Raw genomic sequence first — 16,504 nt, forward strand, 5'->3', positions numbered from 1 at the left:
TGCAGATAATGAGATATTTTTCCAGTTTGGGGGATTATTCAGCAAAATGCCCTGATGTGTGGTCAGTTTCCTGCTTTCTTGAAATCCCTCTTCCTCCTCAACTTCTCTAGTGCATCGGTAAAGGGAACTGCCACTCACCAACTAGACAACACTTGTTTTGTGGATCAACTGCCCAGAAAAACCAATCCTGAGATTAGCAAATGCCCTCACTATCTAGTTTTCTTATTGTGAAGCCTTAACAATGCTTGCACATATTTTCTGGAAAATATGTCTGTTACATGGGAATAAAGGGCCAAGGCTTTCCTAGACAAGGAAGGCCTGGCTGAAAGGGCCAGGGCAAAGCTTCCTGATATAACTCTACATTCAGCCTCCAATAAGGCCACTGGAGAGCCAGGGTGTCCCTGAGGAGCACTGGATCAGAGGCTATCACACAAGGGAATACAAATAGACATATATGCTTTCAAAATGCCACCACCCTCTTAGGGCAGTGTTAACGCCACTTGTGGAAGGCCAAGAGACTTGTGGCATAACATGACCAGAACGAGGAGAAACACAGATGGAATGGCGACAGTTGGCAATTCGAACATGGCGTCAAACACCACTGCCACGGAAGCTTGCTAGCTACAGGCCACGTTGTGCAACCTTGAAGCAAAACATTATCGATTTTGTGGTTGTAAAAACGTACCTTCAACTGCAGAACTCAGTTTTATGACACCTTGAATAAAAACAAAAAGCGGTAGTTATATAATGGACCCAAATTGCTTTTTCTCCACTCTTTGCATGATACACACGTACATCAGAACTGGATTTTTCGTTGGCCTTTTTTTTTCTTTTTTTTTGGTACTGGGGATTGAACCCAGGGGTGCTTAACCACTGAGCCATATCCTCAGGCCCCACCTTTTTTTCCATGTTTTGAGACAGGAACTCACTAAGTTGCTTAGGGCCTCACTAAGTTGTTGAGGCTGGATTTGAATTTGCGATCCTCCTGCCTCAGCCTCCCAAACCACAGCATGTGTCACCACACCTAGCTTGAGATCTTAGTTGAACAACTATCTATCTCACAAATTATTTTTTTTTTTTCTCCTTGGTTAGAACACATAGCTGTCTTCATTGTCCTACTAAAACCATTTGGGGGAATTTTTCATTGAATAAGGGATCTGGTATATTTGTGGATAAGACACAGGCCTTGATTATTTCTGTGTATTATTTCTGGGTTATGGATTTATAAAACTCACACAGTAGGAAACCAGGGTCTGATACTTCCAATTTAACACTAGGTATAGAGATATCTGTGCACCTTGAGATTTTAATTTTTTTCAATTAAAATCTCTATCAGTTTGTGATGAAATATGTATCAGGTGATTAAAAACCATTGTGCAAGCCAGGCATGATGGCACACGCCAGTGATCCCAGTGGCTCTGGAGGCTGACGCAAGAGGATCGCAAGTTCAAAACCAGCCTCAGCAAAAGCAAGGCATTTTTAAGCAACTCATTGAGACCCTGTCTCCAAATAAAATACAAAATAGGATTGGGGATGTGGCTCTCTGGTTGAGTGTCCCTGAGTTCAACCCCCCCCCCCACCTAAGAAAAACAAAACAAAACAAAAAAAACCATGGTGCAATCTTGTAATTTCCTTCACTGGGGTGGTTGGATTAGAAGCCATTTTTTTGGATGGAGGGGTTCAACTTTTGGCTCCCTGCAAATTAGATAGTGATCAGTCTACCTGAGCAGGTCAAGTTATTCATGAAGCAAGTAAATATTACCCTTGACTTGACCGTCATGTGCCTTGGAGAATCATGTGCCTTGTCAATGAATTTAAAGGCAAAAATACTAAGCTAAGGTGAATTACAGGTGGTGCAATAATTTTATTGAAAAAACACTTTTTGTAAGTCATAGCCATAAATAAATAATGTTCTTCAGTTTCTATGCCATAGCCATGATTCTTTAGGCTCAGTAGACATGTCTGTAGTATCATTTTGTTGAAATTCTGGTTCTTTCCAGCTGGAGGAATTTCTAATTTAAATGGCAACAAAACATTTTAACACCACTAAACCAAATCAGTACCAGCAAGAATACACACTGACTTTAGCAGATTATGTTCATATAAAGGCAATTTTGCTATTCATTATGACTTCCTAAAAAAGCTGCTTTTAATTTACCTGCTGAACTTCATCTTTCTTGTAGAGCTGATGCTGCCTGGTTAATGTCTAACAAGGGCCTTCCCAGAGGAAAAAGTGTGCACCTCTGTGTACATATGTTGATTATAAGTTTTCCTAGAGCATATAATCCACAAATAATAGTAAATCGTAAAATGTAATTTTTTTTTTTTTTTTTTTGGTACTGGGAATTGGATCCAGGATCACTCAACCACTGAGCCACATCCTAATCTTATTTTGTATTACATACTTTTTTTTTTTGTCTTGGTATCAAGGATTTGAACCCATGGTGTGTAACTGCTGAGCCACATTTCTAAGCCACCCTCCTCCCTGCTTTTTATGTTTTATTTTGAGATAGGGTCTTGCTAAGTTGTACGGTCTCACTAAGTTGCTGAGGCTGGCTTAGAACTTGTGATCCTCCTGCCTTGGTCTCCTGGGCCACCAGGATTACAGGTATGTGCCATCACACCTGGCTATTACATACATTTTTTATGTTAATTATATTACTTTTTTGGAGGGGGGTACTGGGTTTGAACACAGGGTGCTTTGCCTCTGAGCTACAATCCCCAGACCTTTTCAAATTATTTTTAAAATTTTGAGACGCGATATCTTTAAATTGCTGAGGCTGCCCTCAAACTTGCAATCTTCCTTCCTCAGTCTCCTAAATTGCTGGGATTACAAGTGTTCACCAGTTTGCCTGGCAATTTTCATTGCATATTTTATGCAATCTACTGTTATTCTGTTCTTCATCTATATATAAATTATTTTTTTCAATTAAAATCTCTATCAGCTTCAAGACTATGTAAATTTCCTCACCATGAATACCCCTCCCTGAACGTGGAGCTGTCAAGAGAAATGCACCAGCCACAGAGCTGTGTAGCCCTTACACCACACAGGCACAGCAAATGTAAAGAATGTGAAGAGTAGGCTGGTCTTGGTACTGGAGGTAGTGGCGTATGCCTATAATCCCAGCCAGTTGGGAAACTGAGGCAGAAAGATCACTAGTATGAGACCAGACTCAGCAATGTAGTGAGGTCCAGTATCCAAAAAAAAAAAAAAAAAAAAAAAAAAAGGTAGTGAAGTGAAAGAAAAAGTAGTCAAGACATTGGGAAGTAAAAAGTCCTACATTTTTACTTATCTGGTTTTGCTTGGCTTCGGAGCTGAGGAACTGAACACAGTGCCTGAGCATGCAAAGTTCACATTCTACCATTGAGCTACATCCTTAGCCCTTATCTTTTAAACAATATAATTCATTGTAAGAGTACACAATATAATTGTTATCAATGAGCTCAAGTTTGTATGAGCCAGTTTTAGGGTACCACTATCATAACTGATGTTTCTTCCTATTCAGGCCCAGGAAATAAAATCTTGAACTTCAGAATACTGAAATGGGGTCATGAAAGGGGTTCTAATTAAATTGAAGAAGCCAAATGGGGGTAAATTTGGCACTTGCTATTATTTTGCAGTAATTCCAAAAGCTCCTAAAACTATCATACACAAATATATATATATATATATATATACTGTGTATACTCCACCCTTTAAGTAGAAGTCATTGATAATCAAGTAAGAATAAGACTAAAGGGATCTGACTTTTTTTGGGGTGAGGGTGGGGGTGGTTACTGAGGATTTAATCCGGGGCACTTTGCCACTGAGCTGCATCCCCAGCTCAAGGTCTCACTAAGTTTTAAGGCCTCACTAAGTTGTTGAGGCTGGCTTCAAACTTGTGATCCTCCTGCCTCATCCTTCCAAATCACTGGGATTAGAGGCATACACCACAATGCCTGTGGTGGGATTTGAATTTTTTTTAGCAGGCAAAAGGCAAAATCAGATCTGAGTAACATACTTATTGAAGAAATGATCCACTATCTTTTCAAATTGTTGAATCTTTATGTTTAGAACATTAATTTTCTTCTAGTCATATTCATTTTGTGTATAACCATGAAATAACCATATTCATGTTTTTTAAATTTAATTTTTAGTTACAAGTGGACACAATATTTTCATATTTATATTTATGTGGTGCTGAGGATTGAACCCAGTGCCTCATGCATTCTAGGCAAGCGCTCTACCTCTGAGCCACAACACTGGCCCCCATATTCATATTTGTGTATAACCATTTATGTGTATTACCATGATTTTGTATATTAACCTTGACTCTCAAATGAAAACATGTACTCTCATTGGTGTGTAGAAAAGGGCTCTAGGAGGGACATCTACGTGAATTCTTACAGGAGATGAAGGTAGTGGTGGAAGGAAGCCCAATAGTGCACTTATTGATTTAGGAGCACAAAGGTTAATTTAAAAAGCAAACAATAGTCTGATTCTAGAACTCTCATTGTAATCATTATTTTAATAAAAGCATTAATGATTCATTAACTTTATATGGACATTTCTTATTTTTTTAACCCAATTTAAATGCTTCTTTATAATAGGATAGGCCTTTATGTTGCAAACTAATTTTATTATAGTAAAAATCTAAAATTAGCTAAATCTAGTCATATAGCTAATGTTAACATTACATATAAACAATTATAGAATGACAGGAAAAGATAACTTTTGCCTTAAAGTGTGAATATCTTGAAAATTTGGAATGTTAAGAAGTGATTGGTGTTGATATTTAAAAGCTACACATGATACTGCTGATTTCTAGGACACAAAGCAGACAGTACTGTTGAGTGGCTGATGTTGACATTGCCTGTAATTAAGGATAAACCATAACATACATATATAATATAAATATATATATATATATACACACACACACACAAAATGGTCCTACCAACCCCCTCACCGAAGTCTTCATATTGAGCTGAAGAAAAACAAGAAAAGATAAAAAGATAAAGGAACTTAACTGTTCTTCCCTGAATTTGATATCTTCAATACGTTCAATAAGCTCCAACCTTGTCCCCAACACAAATTCAATAATGAAGACAAAGTTTTGAGAAAAAGGAAAAAGAAGTTTTATTGCTTTGCCAGCAAAGGAGAAACACAGGGGACTCCTGACTCAGAGGTTGTGATTCTGCCCATCAAGCGGAACAAAGAGGTGATTTGAAGGCTGCATTCTAGGTGTGCCCCATAGGAGGGAGGAGGGGAGTTGAAATTCATTTGCTAATTTGGGAGTGAGAGATGAGGGAAAAACACATCCATTTTTTAAAAAGCCTCTGTAGCAGAGCAGCAAGGGTTGTATTCAAACCATGAAGTGGACCACTATTACAAATATGGCAAAATTCCTGACTTTGCAGACATTTGTGTACCTTTTGTTTATTATCTTCTTGAAAGTCAGAAGCAATCGCTAGCCAGGTGTGTTTTCTGAAACGGTTCTGCATTTCCAAAACTATTATGACCTCTTTCCTAGTATTTTCCCCTAATATTTCCTTCCCTCCTTCCTTCCTTCCTTTCTTTCTGTGCTGCAGATTAAACCCAGGGCCTCTCACATACCAGGCAAATGTTTTACCACTGGTGAATTTCAATAGATCTAAAAGAATTCAAAAGAGAAAGGGTTAGGTTAAAATAATTCATGTTGAAATATGAATATCTAGGGCTAAGACCCTTTAATGACATCCCACTGTTGTTAAAATATTGAGCAAATTTCTTTCTTTTTGTTACCTGGGATTGAACCCTGGGGTATTCAACCACTGAGCCACATCCTCTGCCTTTTTTATTTTATTTATTTATTTTAATATTTATTTTTTAATTTTAGGGGGAGACAATATCTTTATTTTATTTTTATGTGATGCTGAGGATTGAACCCAGTGCTTCATGCATGCAAAGCGAGCACTCTTCCACTGAGCCACAACCCCAGCTCCCATTTTTATTTTTTATTTTAAGACAGTATCTTATTAAGTTGTTTAGGGTCTCACTAAATTGCTGAGGCTGGCTTTGAACTTATGATCCTCCTGCCCCAGCCTCCTGAGTTGCTGGGATTACAGGTGTGCACTGCCATGCCGGGCAATACAGAGCAAATTTCTAATCCTGGTCAAGGAGGCCCCACGTGACATGTTCCTACCTATTTCTGTACTAGTTTACTTAATCTCACATGATGCTTTAGCCATATGGTCTCCTCTCTGTGCTTTGCAATGTTAGATCCTTTCTGCCGCCAGCTATCCAGGGCTCCCTCCAGTTAAATATTCTCCCCAAATCTGTAGAATCTTTCTATAATCAGCTCATTTTCTTCATTCAGACTTGAATTCAAATGCTACATCCTTAGAGAGTCCTTCCTGATTACTTTATTTAGAGCTGCCCCCAGAGATTACCCTCTGTCCTATCTCTTGGTCATTTAGTGGGAGTTACTTCTATTTGAAACTATTTTAGGGATAGTGATATAGCTGAGTTGGTAGATTGTTTGCCTCACATGCAAACAAGGCTCTGGGTTCAATAAAACAAACAAACTACTTCATCAATTCAGCTTTTGGTTCCTAGTTTACAACTGTCTTCCTCATTAGAATATAGGCAGAGTAAAAGTAGGGACCTGTTTTGTCTGCTACTGTAATTTCCTTTTAATGAATGAAGAAGTGACCATTCCCATCAAATAAATTTCAAGTATGCTCTTGAAATTGTGGCCACTATTCTACAGAGTGCTTGGATCTCACTGTAATGACTACTGTCTTTCTACTCAGAGGCTGGTCTTTTTTTTTTTTTTTTTTGGTACCAGCTATTGAATCCAGGGATGTTTAACCAGTGAGCCACATCCCCAGCCCTTTTTATTTTTTATTTAGAGACAGAGTCTTGCTGAGTTGCTTAGGGTCTTGCTAAGTTGTTGAGGCTGGCTTTGAATTTGTGATCCTCCTGCCTTAGCTTCCTGAGCTGCTGGGATTAGAGGTGTAGTACCATCATGGCCAGCACTCAGAATGCTGGTCTTTATGGGGGTTAGTAAAGATCGATGTATGGAGATAACATATGTAAACTGCAATAGATATTTAGGTGTTTCAGAAATGCATTATAAGCAAAGTCGCCAAGGATTTTTATCAGCTATTTGGAAGTGAGATTGTGTTCTAAATGAATATCAAGAAATATTAGCTAATCAATTTTATGTACAACTATTGATAGAATCCGTATTTCTCTTGTTTCTACTGTCATAATCCTGGGCCAAATAATTATTTGAGGCTGGCTTAGAACTCATGATCCTCCTGTACCTCATCTGTATGAGGAGGTACAGATAGAGAAAGAAGGTCTCACAAGGCGTGGTGGTACATACCTGTAATCCCAGTGGCTCGGGAGGCTGAGGCAGGAGGATCATGAATTCAAAGCCAGCCTCAGCAAAAAGCAAGATGCTAAGCAACTCAGCGAGACCCTGTTTCTATAAAAATACAAAAATAGGGCTGGGGATGTGGCTCAGTGGTTGAGTGCCTCTGAGTTCAATCCCTGGTGCCCTCTTCCTCTGCCCCCACCCCCCACCCCCCCAAAAAAGAGACAGAAGTTCTCAAAAAAAACTATTCAATTTTAAAATATCCTTCTTCTCATTTCCCTACTGCAGTTGTAGTGACCTTTCAGTAAGGTCATGAATGTTCTCCACCCCTTAAAACTTTTATGTGACTTTTCATTGTTTTTCAGGCCTAAAGTGACCTGCAAAGCTCTTTAGGATGTCAACTAAAGCAGAATAAAAACAGCCATAAATTCCTCCACACTCTTCCCATTGAGAGGTGGAAACTATGCCCCTCCCATTGAAACAGCAGGCTTTGTGACTGCTCTGAGCATCAGAATACAGAGGGTGTGACACTCCCAGTTTTGTGCCCAGCCTTCCTGTAATGACAGTTCTTGTTTCCTGTCTTAGGGAGGTTAGAAGTCCTGTGATTCAGTGAGGCAGAGGCCATGTGCCGATGCTGCAGTGAACAGTGGCAGAGCCTCTGCTTTCAGTAAGGCAGAGAGCAGGAGCTGTGAGGCCATAGGAGATGATCAGTGGAGGCTGGGAGGCTGGAGAGGAAATTGTCATTGGAAGCTGGAGAAAAGGCAACCTTTTTATGGAGTGGCAGGAAATTTGGCAGCATTATCACCTGTAGTCACATGGAAAATTAAAAATATACCTAATATGCTCATAGCTTCTATTTACTTTTATTTGTATGTGATGCTGTTGATCTAATCCATGGCCTCGATGATACTAGGCCAAGTGCTATACCACTCCTCTACATCTCCAGCCCCAGATCATCAATTTTAGTTAAGAGGTAGCCAAGCAGAATGATTTAAATACCATTACAAAACAAAACAAAACAAAAGCAAAAACAAACAAAAAAACAAACAACAACAACAACAACAAAAACAACCTATATATAGACTGTAGGAAGAGAAAAATAGGTCAAAAAAAGAACCTCTCAAGCTGGCATGGTGGTACACACTTACAATCCCAGTTACTGGGGAGGCTGAGTCAGAAGAATCACAAGTTCAAGACCAGCCTGGCCAGCACAGAGAAACTCTGTCTCAAAATAAAAATTTAAAAAAGGGCTGAGGCAGGAGGAATGTAAGACCATTAGCAACTTAGTGAGGCCCGAAGTAACTTAGTCAGACCCTGTCTCAAAAGACTGGGGATGTATCTCAGTAGTAAAGTGCCTCTGGGTTTAATCTCCAGCACCAAAACCAAAAACCAAAAACCTACCAACCAAACAGACAACAAACAAACAAACAAACAAACAACAAAACCCCCCAAAGAACATGGGTCTCAAACTTGAGTTTGGGATGAGGTTTTTGAGATCTTGATAAGGATATGTGTAGGTGTGTGTGAAGCAGGTGTAGTTGGCCCTGGAGAGCATGTAAATATCTATGTGCAGAGGAGGAACTGTGGCTGACTCTTCTCATCGAGAGTCAGCATCTTTGTTTTCCCCCTTGGTGTGGGTAGGCTTTGTTGACTGCTGTGACCAACAGAATGCAGAGTGATGCTCTGCCACTATCTGCCACCATCTGGGCCTAGACCTTAAGACTTCCTGTCTCTTGGGACATTTTCTCTGACATGTTAGAATTCTTGAAGCCACAGGCTGGAGGGGATACCTGTAGGTACTATAGTCAATAGTTACTGCTGAGCCCATATTCCCAGTCCTTGAAACCAAGGTGCCAGGAGCATGAATAATGTCATTGTGGAGGCCTGAGATCAGTCCGGCTGTGATGATTAGCTGGTGTGTCAACTTGGCTGGTCATAGGGTGACCAGATATTTGATCAAAAATGATTCTGGGTGTGTCTGTGATAATGTTTCTGGATGAGATTAATATTTGAATCAGTAGATTCAAAAATAGAATAAAGCAGATTGTCCTCCCTAATGTGGGTAGGCCTCATCCGAATGGAAGACCTGAAAAGAACAGAAATGCCTCTGAGCAGGGACAACTCTCTCCCTCTGCTGGTTTCTTGCCTTTGGACTTGGACTACAGCCTATACTAGTGTTCTCCTGGTCTTCTAGTTTTATGACCTTTGGACTCAGATTGGAACTGTACTACTGGCTCTCCTGGGGCTCCAGCTAGCTCTTTGCCTGCAGATGGGACTTCTCAATTTCCATAATCAGTGATAAATTTTAAAAAATTATATATGTATATGTATATATATATATGTGTGTGTGTGTGTATGAGAGAGAGAGAGAGAGAGAGAGAGAGAGAGAGAGAGAGAGAGAGAGAGAGAGAAAGGAGGTTCTAGAGAACCTTGACAAATACCTCAACTTCTAGCTGAAAAGAGAACACAAGAATCATCCCCAGCTCAATTTTGCCTAAATACCTCATGCAAATTTATGTGGTATGATTTTTTTTTTTTTTTAAATATTGCTGGAGATCAGAACCAGGGCCTCTTGCATGTAAGGCAAGAGCTATGCCACTGAACTACACTCCAAACCTCCAAATAGCTGCTTTTAAGCTGCTACACTTTGAGATAATGGTAGCTAGTATCAGATAAATCAAAGGGTCAGTGGACTTGGTGGTGCACGCCTGTAATCCACAGTGATTCAGGAGGCTGAGGCAGGGTATCACAAGTTTGAGGTCAGCTTCAACTGCTTAGCAAGGCTCTAAGCAACTTAGCGAGACCCTGTCCTGAAATAAAAATAAAAAGGGCTGGGGATGTGGTTAGTGGTAAAGCTCCCCTGGATTCAGTTCCCAGGACCTAAATAAATAAATAAATAAAATGAAAAAGTCAACTGTGCCTAAATTTTCTGACTTCACATAACTCGGCCCTTAGCTTTTGGTGCTCTGGGCACACCACCCTTTCAGTTCTCTGAATAATAACCTGTACCTTCTCTCACCCTTCTTCACTGATCCTTTAGCTCTTATATGTGAGGATTTTCTCAGGAAAGTTCTCCAGGGACCTCTAGACTACTTCCTTCTTTACAGTACGTTCTCCCACAAATTACCTCAGAGTAATCATCTCTGATTATTTGATTCACACCGGTTTCTACCTCTAGATTGTAAACGCCCTGAGAACAGAGACTCAGACTCTCTTTGATCCTTGCTAAATTCCTGAGTTCGGCACAGTGTCTGGACATAGTAAGTGCTGAATAAATATTTGCTGAGTGGATGAATGAAATATTTGATGCAGCTGATAAGAATCCATTCTCACTGTAGCTGTTAACAACTTGCCACTTGTCTCTCACAGTGTAAAAACTCCTAGCCATTGTAACTGGGGACACAGTGGTACTTACTATTTGGCCCTTATTTCTGTTTTGCTGTTGTCTTTGGAGGCCCTCAAACATGACTAAGGTGCTCATATTCTCCCTTTTTTTGGGGGGACCTTGGAAGTAGAAGAAGCACGAGGGAGCCTCGGGATAAGCAGGTGCAGGAATGCACGGAAGAAAAAAACTCACATTTATGTCTTTGAAGGAAATCTGGGGGCTTTCCTGAGAGTCTTTAAAAAAAAAATTGTGAGTGCTCAAATTGTTTAAAGTATTTCTAAATTGAAGTTTAGGAGTAATTTATTAGATCATGAGCTGTGAGCTGGTTTTCATTCTTTTTTTTAATATTTATTTTCTAGTTTTAGGTCAACACAATTATTTTTATGTGGTGCTGAGGATCGAACCCAGTGCCTCACACATGCTAGGCAAGCTCTCTACCTCTGAGCCACAACCCCAGCCCCCTCCATTCTTTAATACTAGAAAAAAGAACCACGCACCATAGGGTCCTGAGAGTCAGGAAAAACCTACACTTGCCATAACCATGACCTCTGGAATTGTTTTCTTTCACCTTATCTGCTTTTCTATTTAAAAATGCAGTCCTCTACTTACTTAGTCCTGTACGTAGGGAAAATGCAGTTCCATTGGAAAGAGGCTTCCTTAAAACTTTTTTCTGCTCTACTTAATAATTCATCTTTTTTTTCCTGTTAGTGAAATAAGGCCAAGTCTCTATCAGTGTCCTTATACTTCCATATTTCTTTCTTTCTTTCTTTCTTTCTTTCTTTCTTTCTTTCTTTCTTTCTTTCTTTCTTTCTTTCTTTCTTTCTTTCTTTCTTTCTTTCTTTATTTATTTATTGTGCAGTGCTAGAGATTGAACCCAGATTCTTGTGATATATTTATAGAACAACTCAGGGCCTCACACATGCTAGGCAAATGCTCTCTCTCTGAGTTACATGGCCAACTACTTTATTATTTTCTATGGTAATCTCCAAATGGGTCTGTATACAGTAGTTCATTAAATGGGTTTAGTAGGCCTCCAATTGAAGAAAAGAGGCTTTCATCTACCAGTGAGACTCTTGTTCTTTTAAAAGGAAGCAGCCCACAGTAACAGGGCCACTATGCAGATAGACATACTCCACATCATTTCAGCATGCTTACACTCTCTGAGACCAAGCCCATTTCCACCTTGATTTGTCCTCCCTCCCTGAGTGCACAATACCACATTTGTCCCTTTTGAACATGTAACAGATTAAAGAGCTGGGCAGGAGGCAGATGTAGGTACACCTTTGATCTCTCATCCCTAGGGGTTAAGGGAGGGCAGACACCTGGTGGCTGCCAAGCAGGAAACAAAACACAGGCCCCGGCTGGAATTACCTTGACTGAAGCTGCAGCTGTAGCAGCCACAAGGGCAGCTGGAAGCCCTGAATGGGCATAGAGGGAAGAGAGCCCCACTGGTCCGCCAAAGGATGCAAGATAGAAATCCTAAAAATATGATTTTGGCTAGCTGGGGTGGTTAAGTAAAATCATTTGCAAGACAGAAGCCTAGAAAGATCAGGCAGCTGTATTAAGAAAAATAAAAAGTGATTCTTTTGCAAATGATATTGCAAAAATTCCAGCTGTGCACAAATGCTGAAAGGCAGTCTTGATAGTAATTCAGGAAACTTTCGAAGAAAGACTTTTTAAAACACTTCTTTTTCCTTTGCAGAACTTTTAATTTATGGATTTCACCTTTGTACCAGGATACTGTGGATGTTTTTAGTCAAGGTCCCTGTGATTCTTCGGTGAAACTGTATCGCCCCCTGGTGTCTGTGTGTTGCCACTGCGTCATCACCCACTGAAACCCAAGCTGAGTAAGGACGCAGCTTCCGGTTTTATCCCATAGGGAGAAACCTGATAGTATAGGATTGAAGAATATCGTTTTAAACCTCAAACCCAGACCTGGTTTGAAAAAGTTTTGAAATTAAGAACCCTTTCTCTACCCTCAGCAGAATATCCTGGGGTGATGAAGTAGCTCCGAAAAGAAATTGATCAGATTTTAGTCTGCCAAGTTTTAATACAGGAGTGGTCATGGGAGTGACTGTCACACACTTACCCATTTTTCAGAACCAACTCAAGCATCTCACGGGCTGAAAAGCTTTTCCTACTTCTCAGCAGTGGTGTATCCTAGGTAATATTGCTGCTCTCTGTCTTAGCATTTATCTGATTAGAAACATGAGAATGATTTGTTTTTATATCCAATGTGATTAGGTGCTGCCTGGCAGACAATATGTGTCCAGTAAAAATTTGTTGTTTCTTGTTCATATATAACAATCTTGCTATTCACAAAAGGATAGAATCTACTTCCTGATCAACAGGGCTGGTGGCAAGAAAATGTGGTCTTTTTATGGGACTCACAGGTTCCTGAGCCTCTTAAACTGTGCAGGCCCCTCTATCTACCCAGTTTGTTGGGGGGGAATAGATGGAATAACTTAAAACTAGAATATTTCTGGCTGTAACAACTAGGGGTCCATGAAGCTATTTAGATTTTAACTTCCATTACGTCACAAAATGAACCTTTACTCCAGTGAGATGGTGAGTACACTTGTTATCACCAGTGAGATTAGAAATTTCTTTTGGATAGCTATTTCTAGGAGAAAGCATGTTGTTATTGAAGGTACTGTTGCAGATGGACAGGGTCCTTGGTCTCTGAGCTGAGTGACAATGAAAATGAAATACGAGCCGGGTGCAGTGGTGCATGCCTGTAATCCCTGCAGCTCTGGAGGCCGAGGCAGGAGGATTGCAAGTTGAGCCTCAGCAATTTAGCAAGGCCCTAAGTAACTCAAAATAAAATGTTAAAAAAAAGAAAAAGGAATGGGGGACTTCCCAGTGGTTAAACCCCTTTAGGTTCAATCCCAGCACTGAAAATAAATAAACAAATAAATAAATGAAACATGAGGGTCAGGGGAGGTTACTGAGGGGCTGAAACGGTGAATCAAGAGTCAGACCTACCTATGTATTTTAAGAACAGACTTATTCTGAGCTGGATATCATCAGTAGGGAAGAAATAACTAAATTAGAAGAATTTATTGCATTAGGATGGATTAAGAGGTTGATACTATCAGCAAGACAATACCCCCCCAACAAACTGGGTAGATAGAGGGGCCTGCACAGTTTAAGAGGCTCAGGAACCTGTGAGTCCCATCAAAAGACCACATTTTCTTTTTTTTTTTTTTTAGGTTACAGTATTCTCATATTTTGAAGTGTTGGGGCTTAAGCACTCCAGGCAGATGCTCTACCACTGAGCTTCATCCACTGGCTACATCAATACTATTAATAGAAACTTCTTGAAGCCATTTGTTACACTTTCATTTTGTTAAAATAAAGTCTCAAGGAGAAGGCTAGCAGAGTCTAGCACAATTAATGGTTAAGAGCTTGAAATTTGGAGCCAAACTGAATAAATAGGTACAAAGATGATTGACTGTGCCACTTAGTATCCATGTGACCTTGGGAAAGTTACTTAACCTTTCTATGTCTCAGTTTCTCAGCTATCACAATGGGGAGAATAGTAGGTAGGATGAACCATCTGGGGTCTGGTAAATGCTCTGTAAACATTGGTTCATGAGGAGAGCTGTTCAGATTTTCCACTATATGAGATTTTAAAAAATTCTGAATAGGGCTGGGGATGCAGCTTAGTGGCAGAGAGTATGACCAGCATGTGAGAGGCCATGGGTTCAATCCCTAGCACTGTAGAAACAAAACAAAACAAAACAAACAAACAAAAACTGAACTGTTGGAAGAGACAGGTTCCTGCCAAATTCTGTTCTATGAGGCATTACTAAAACCCCCACACTCAAAGGAATGTCCCAGCTAGTGGGGTTTCCCCAAAGCTGGTCTTGTCCCTTAGGCTGGTCTCAGTGCAAATGTGGAATCAAGGACCTCTCTCTTTTATTTACTTTTAATTTTGTTTTTGGTCTGGGGTGCCCTGGGGATTGAACCCAGGGGCACTTTATCACTGAGCTACATCCCCAATTCTTTATATTTTTAAAATTTAAGACAGGATCTTGCTAAGTAGCTTAGGGCCTCGATAAATTGCTGAAGCTGGCTTTGAATTTATAATCCTCCTGCCTCAGCCTACGGAGCTGCTGGGATTACAGGCACGTGCCACTGTGCCCAGCTCTGACACTTTTAGTTGGGGCCTGAGAAAGTTCATTTTTTCCCCCTCCATTCCAGGGCAGATCTCCACCCCAAGGCCAGGTCAGAGCCTGAATGTCCACTAGAGTGGGGGTCAAGGGCAGTCTTCCTTGGCCATACTTTCTTTATTTTACTTTTTATTTTTTTGGTACTGGAGATTGAACCTAGGGGTGCTTTACCTCTGAGCTTACATCTCTAGTCTTTTTATTTAATTTTTGAGACAGGGTCTCACTAAGTTCCTGAGGCTGGCCTCAAACTTGCCTCAGCCTTCTGAGTTGCTGGGATTACAGGCATGTCACTGTGGTCAGCTTTTGGCCCTGGTATCTTTTGAAGTGGTCCTGAATATGCCACTGTGACATAAAAAATATTTGGAACAGAATACATTTGATTATAGGCTATTTTTTTCTTATTTTTTACTTTATCTACTTATATGTAGAACTTCCAAGAGAAGTCAATCCTCATCAATCCCCTGCCTTAGAGTGTCTGCAACCAGGGAAGATTGACTCTAACCTGCAGAGAAGCACACCTAAACAGATGCTGTCACAAAACTATCATATCTCCCATCTATTCTCCTAAAAGCCTATTCATCTTTTATTAATTTATTTTCTCTTAAATGTCCTCCCCTTTCCTTATTAAGAGAATACAAAAGCACTGAATTGGAAGTCTCTTTGAGTCACCTTTTTCTGTGAACTCCCATATGTACCTGAGTACAAATCTTGTTTCTCTTATAAATTTGTCTTTTGAATTTACCCGTCCCAATCCTGAACCTAAGAGGGCAGAGGAAAAGTTTTTCCTGTCTGATGCCTTCTTCTGTGCCCTTGGCCAAATATTAAATCCTGCTGTGGTAAATCTGCTCATGTCCTCAGAATCTGCTGAGCATCTTTCTCCAGAACACTCTCAATTTAAGCAGCTGGATAAACAAGTCCACAGGAACCGGAAACAGAATATTCAGTGTGTTGCTCTTTGTAAAGCCTCTTTGAACAATGGCTGACCAACAGAAGTGTTAGATTAAGTGTTTGTTAAATAAAAGTAAATATTCATTATATTGTACAATCGCAGTCTTTAAGAGAAGACAGTAGAGACTAGCTTCAGGGTTGCAAACCTTCTAGATGTTTTTCTTGCATCTTTAAAATACTGTCTATATGTGGATGGAACAAATGTATACTATTTAAAAAAAAAAAACTAAAAATTTTTATTGTTAGACTAAGACCATCAAAGTGGGATCTTTTAACTAGCTTCTGTCTTTTGAAGTGTAACTGATGATGCATTTTTAAACATGTGCAAGGCATATTCAGGCTTATACAAAATGGGATGAGTGGATGACTAGCGACAAATGGTGCCTATAACCACTAACAATGGTGCAAAATTATACATCCCGTGGGAGCCTGGAAGTATATATTTGTTTCCAAGAAGAGAATAGACTAGAAAATTGGCCCTTCGAATGCAATTTCAAAAGATGTACAAGTATCAGTGAGCTATTTGGGACTCACTGGCAGAGCACACTCCCGCATCCTGTAGATTCCACTGCATTCCAAGCAAACCTGGCAACGTTAACTTCCTGGACAGCTGTTTCTCCCCTGAATTCTTTTTTTTTCCCCTCCTAATTCTT

The 16,504-nt window shown here is 40.0% G+C and overlaps 1 protein-coding gene across 20 annotated transcripts in view; it reads right to left on the reverse strand.

Annotated features, from left to right (window-relative positions):
- Positions 1-16,504, reverse strand: part of Dlgap1 (DLG associated protein 1) — an 878,199-nt gene that overhangs the window by 135,122 nt on the left and 726,573 nt on the right. For 11 of the 20 annotated variants that reach the window (XM_040274808.2, XM_078030333.1, XM_078030329.1 and 8 more), the window contains one exon: positions 686-715. The exons of the other annotated variants lie outside the window; for them this stretch is intronic. In XM_040274808.2, the coding sequence (XP_040130742.1) occupies positions 686-715 (30 nt within the window). The remainder of the gene's footprint in view (positions 1-685; positions 716-16,504) is intronic. 20 annotated transcript variants of the gene reach the window in all.

This window comes from Ictidomys tridecemlineatus, chromosome 13, assembly GCF_052094955.1.
Source record: "Ictidomys tridecemlineatus isolate mIctTri1 chromosome 13, mIctTri1.hap1, whole genome shotgun sequence".
Classification (NCBI taxonomy): Eukaryota; Metazoa; Chordata; class Mammalia; order Rodentia; family Sciuridae; genus Ictidomys; species Ictidomys tridecemlineatus.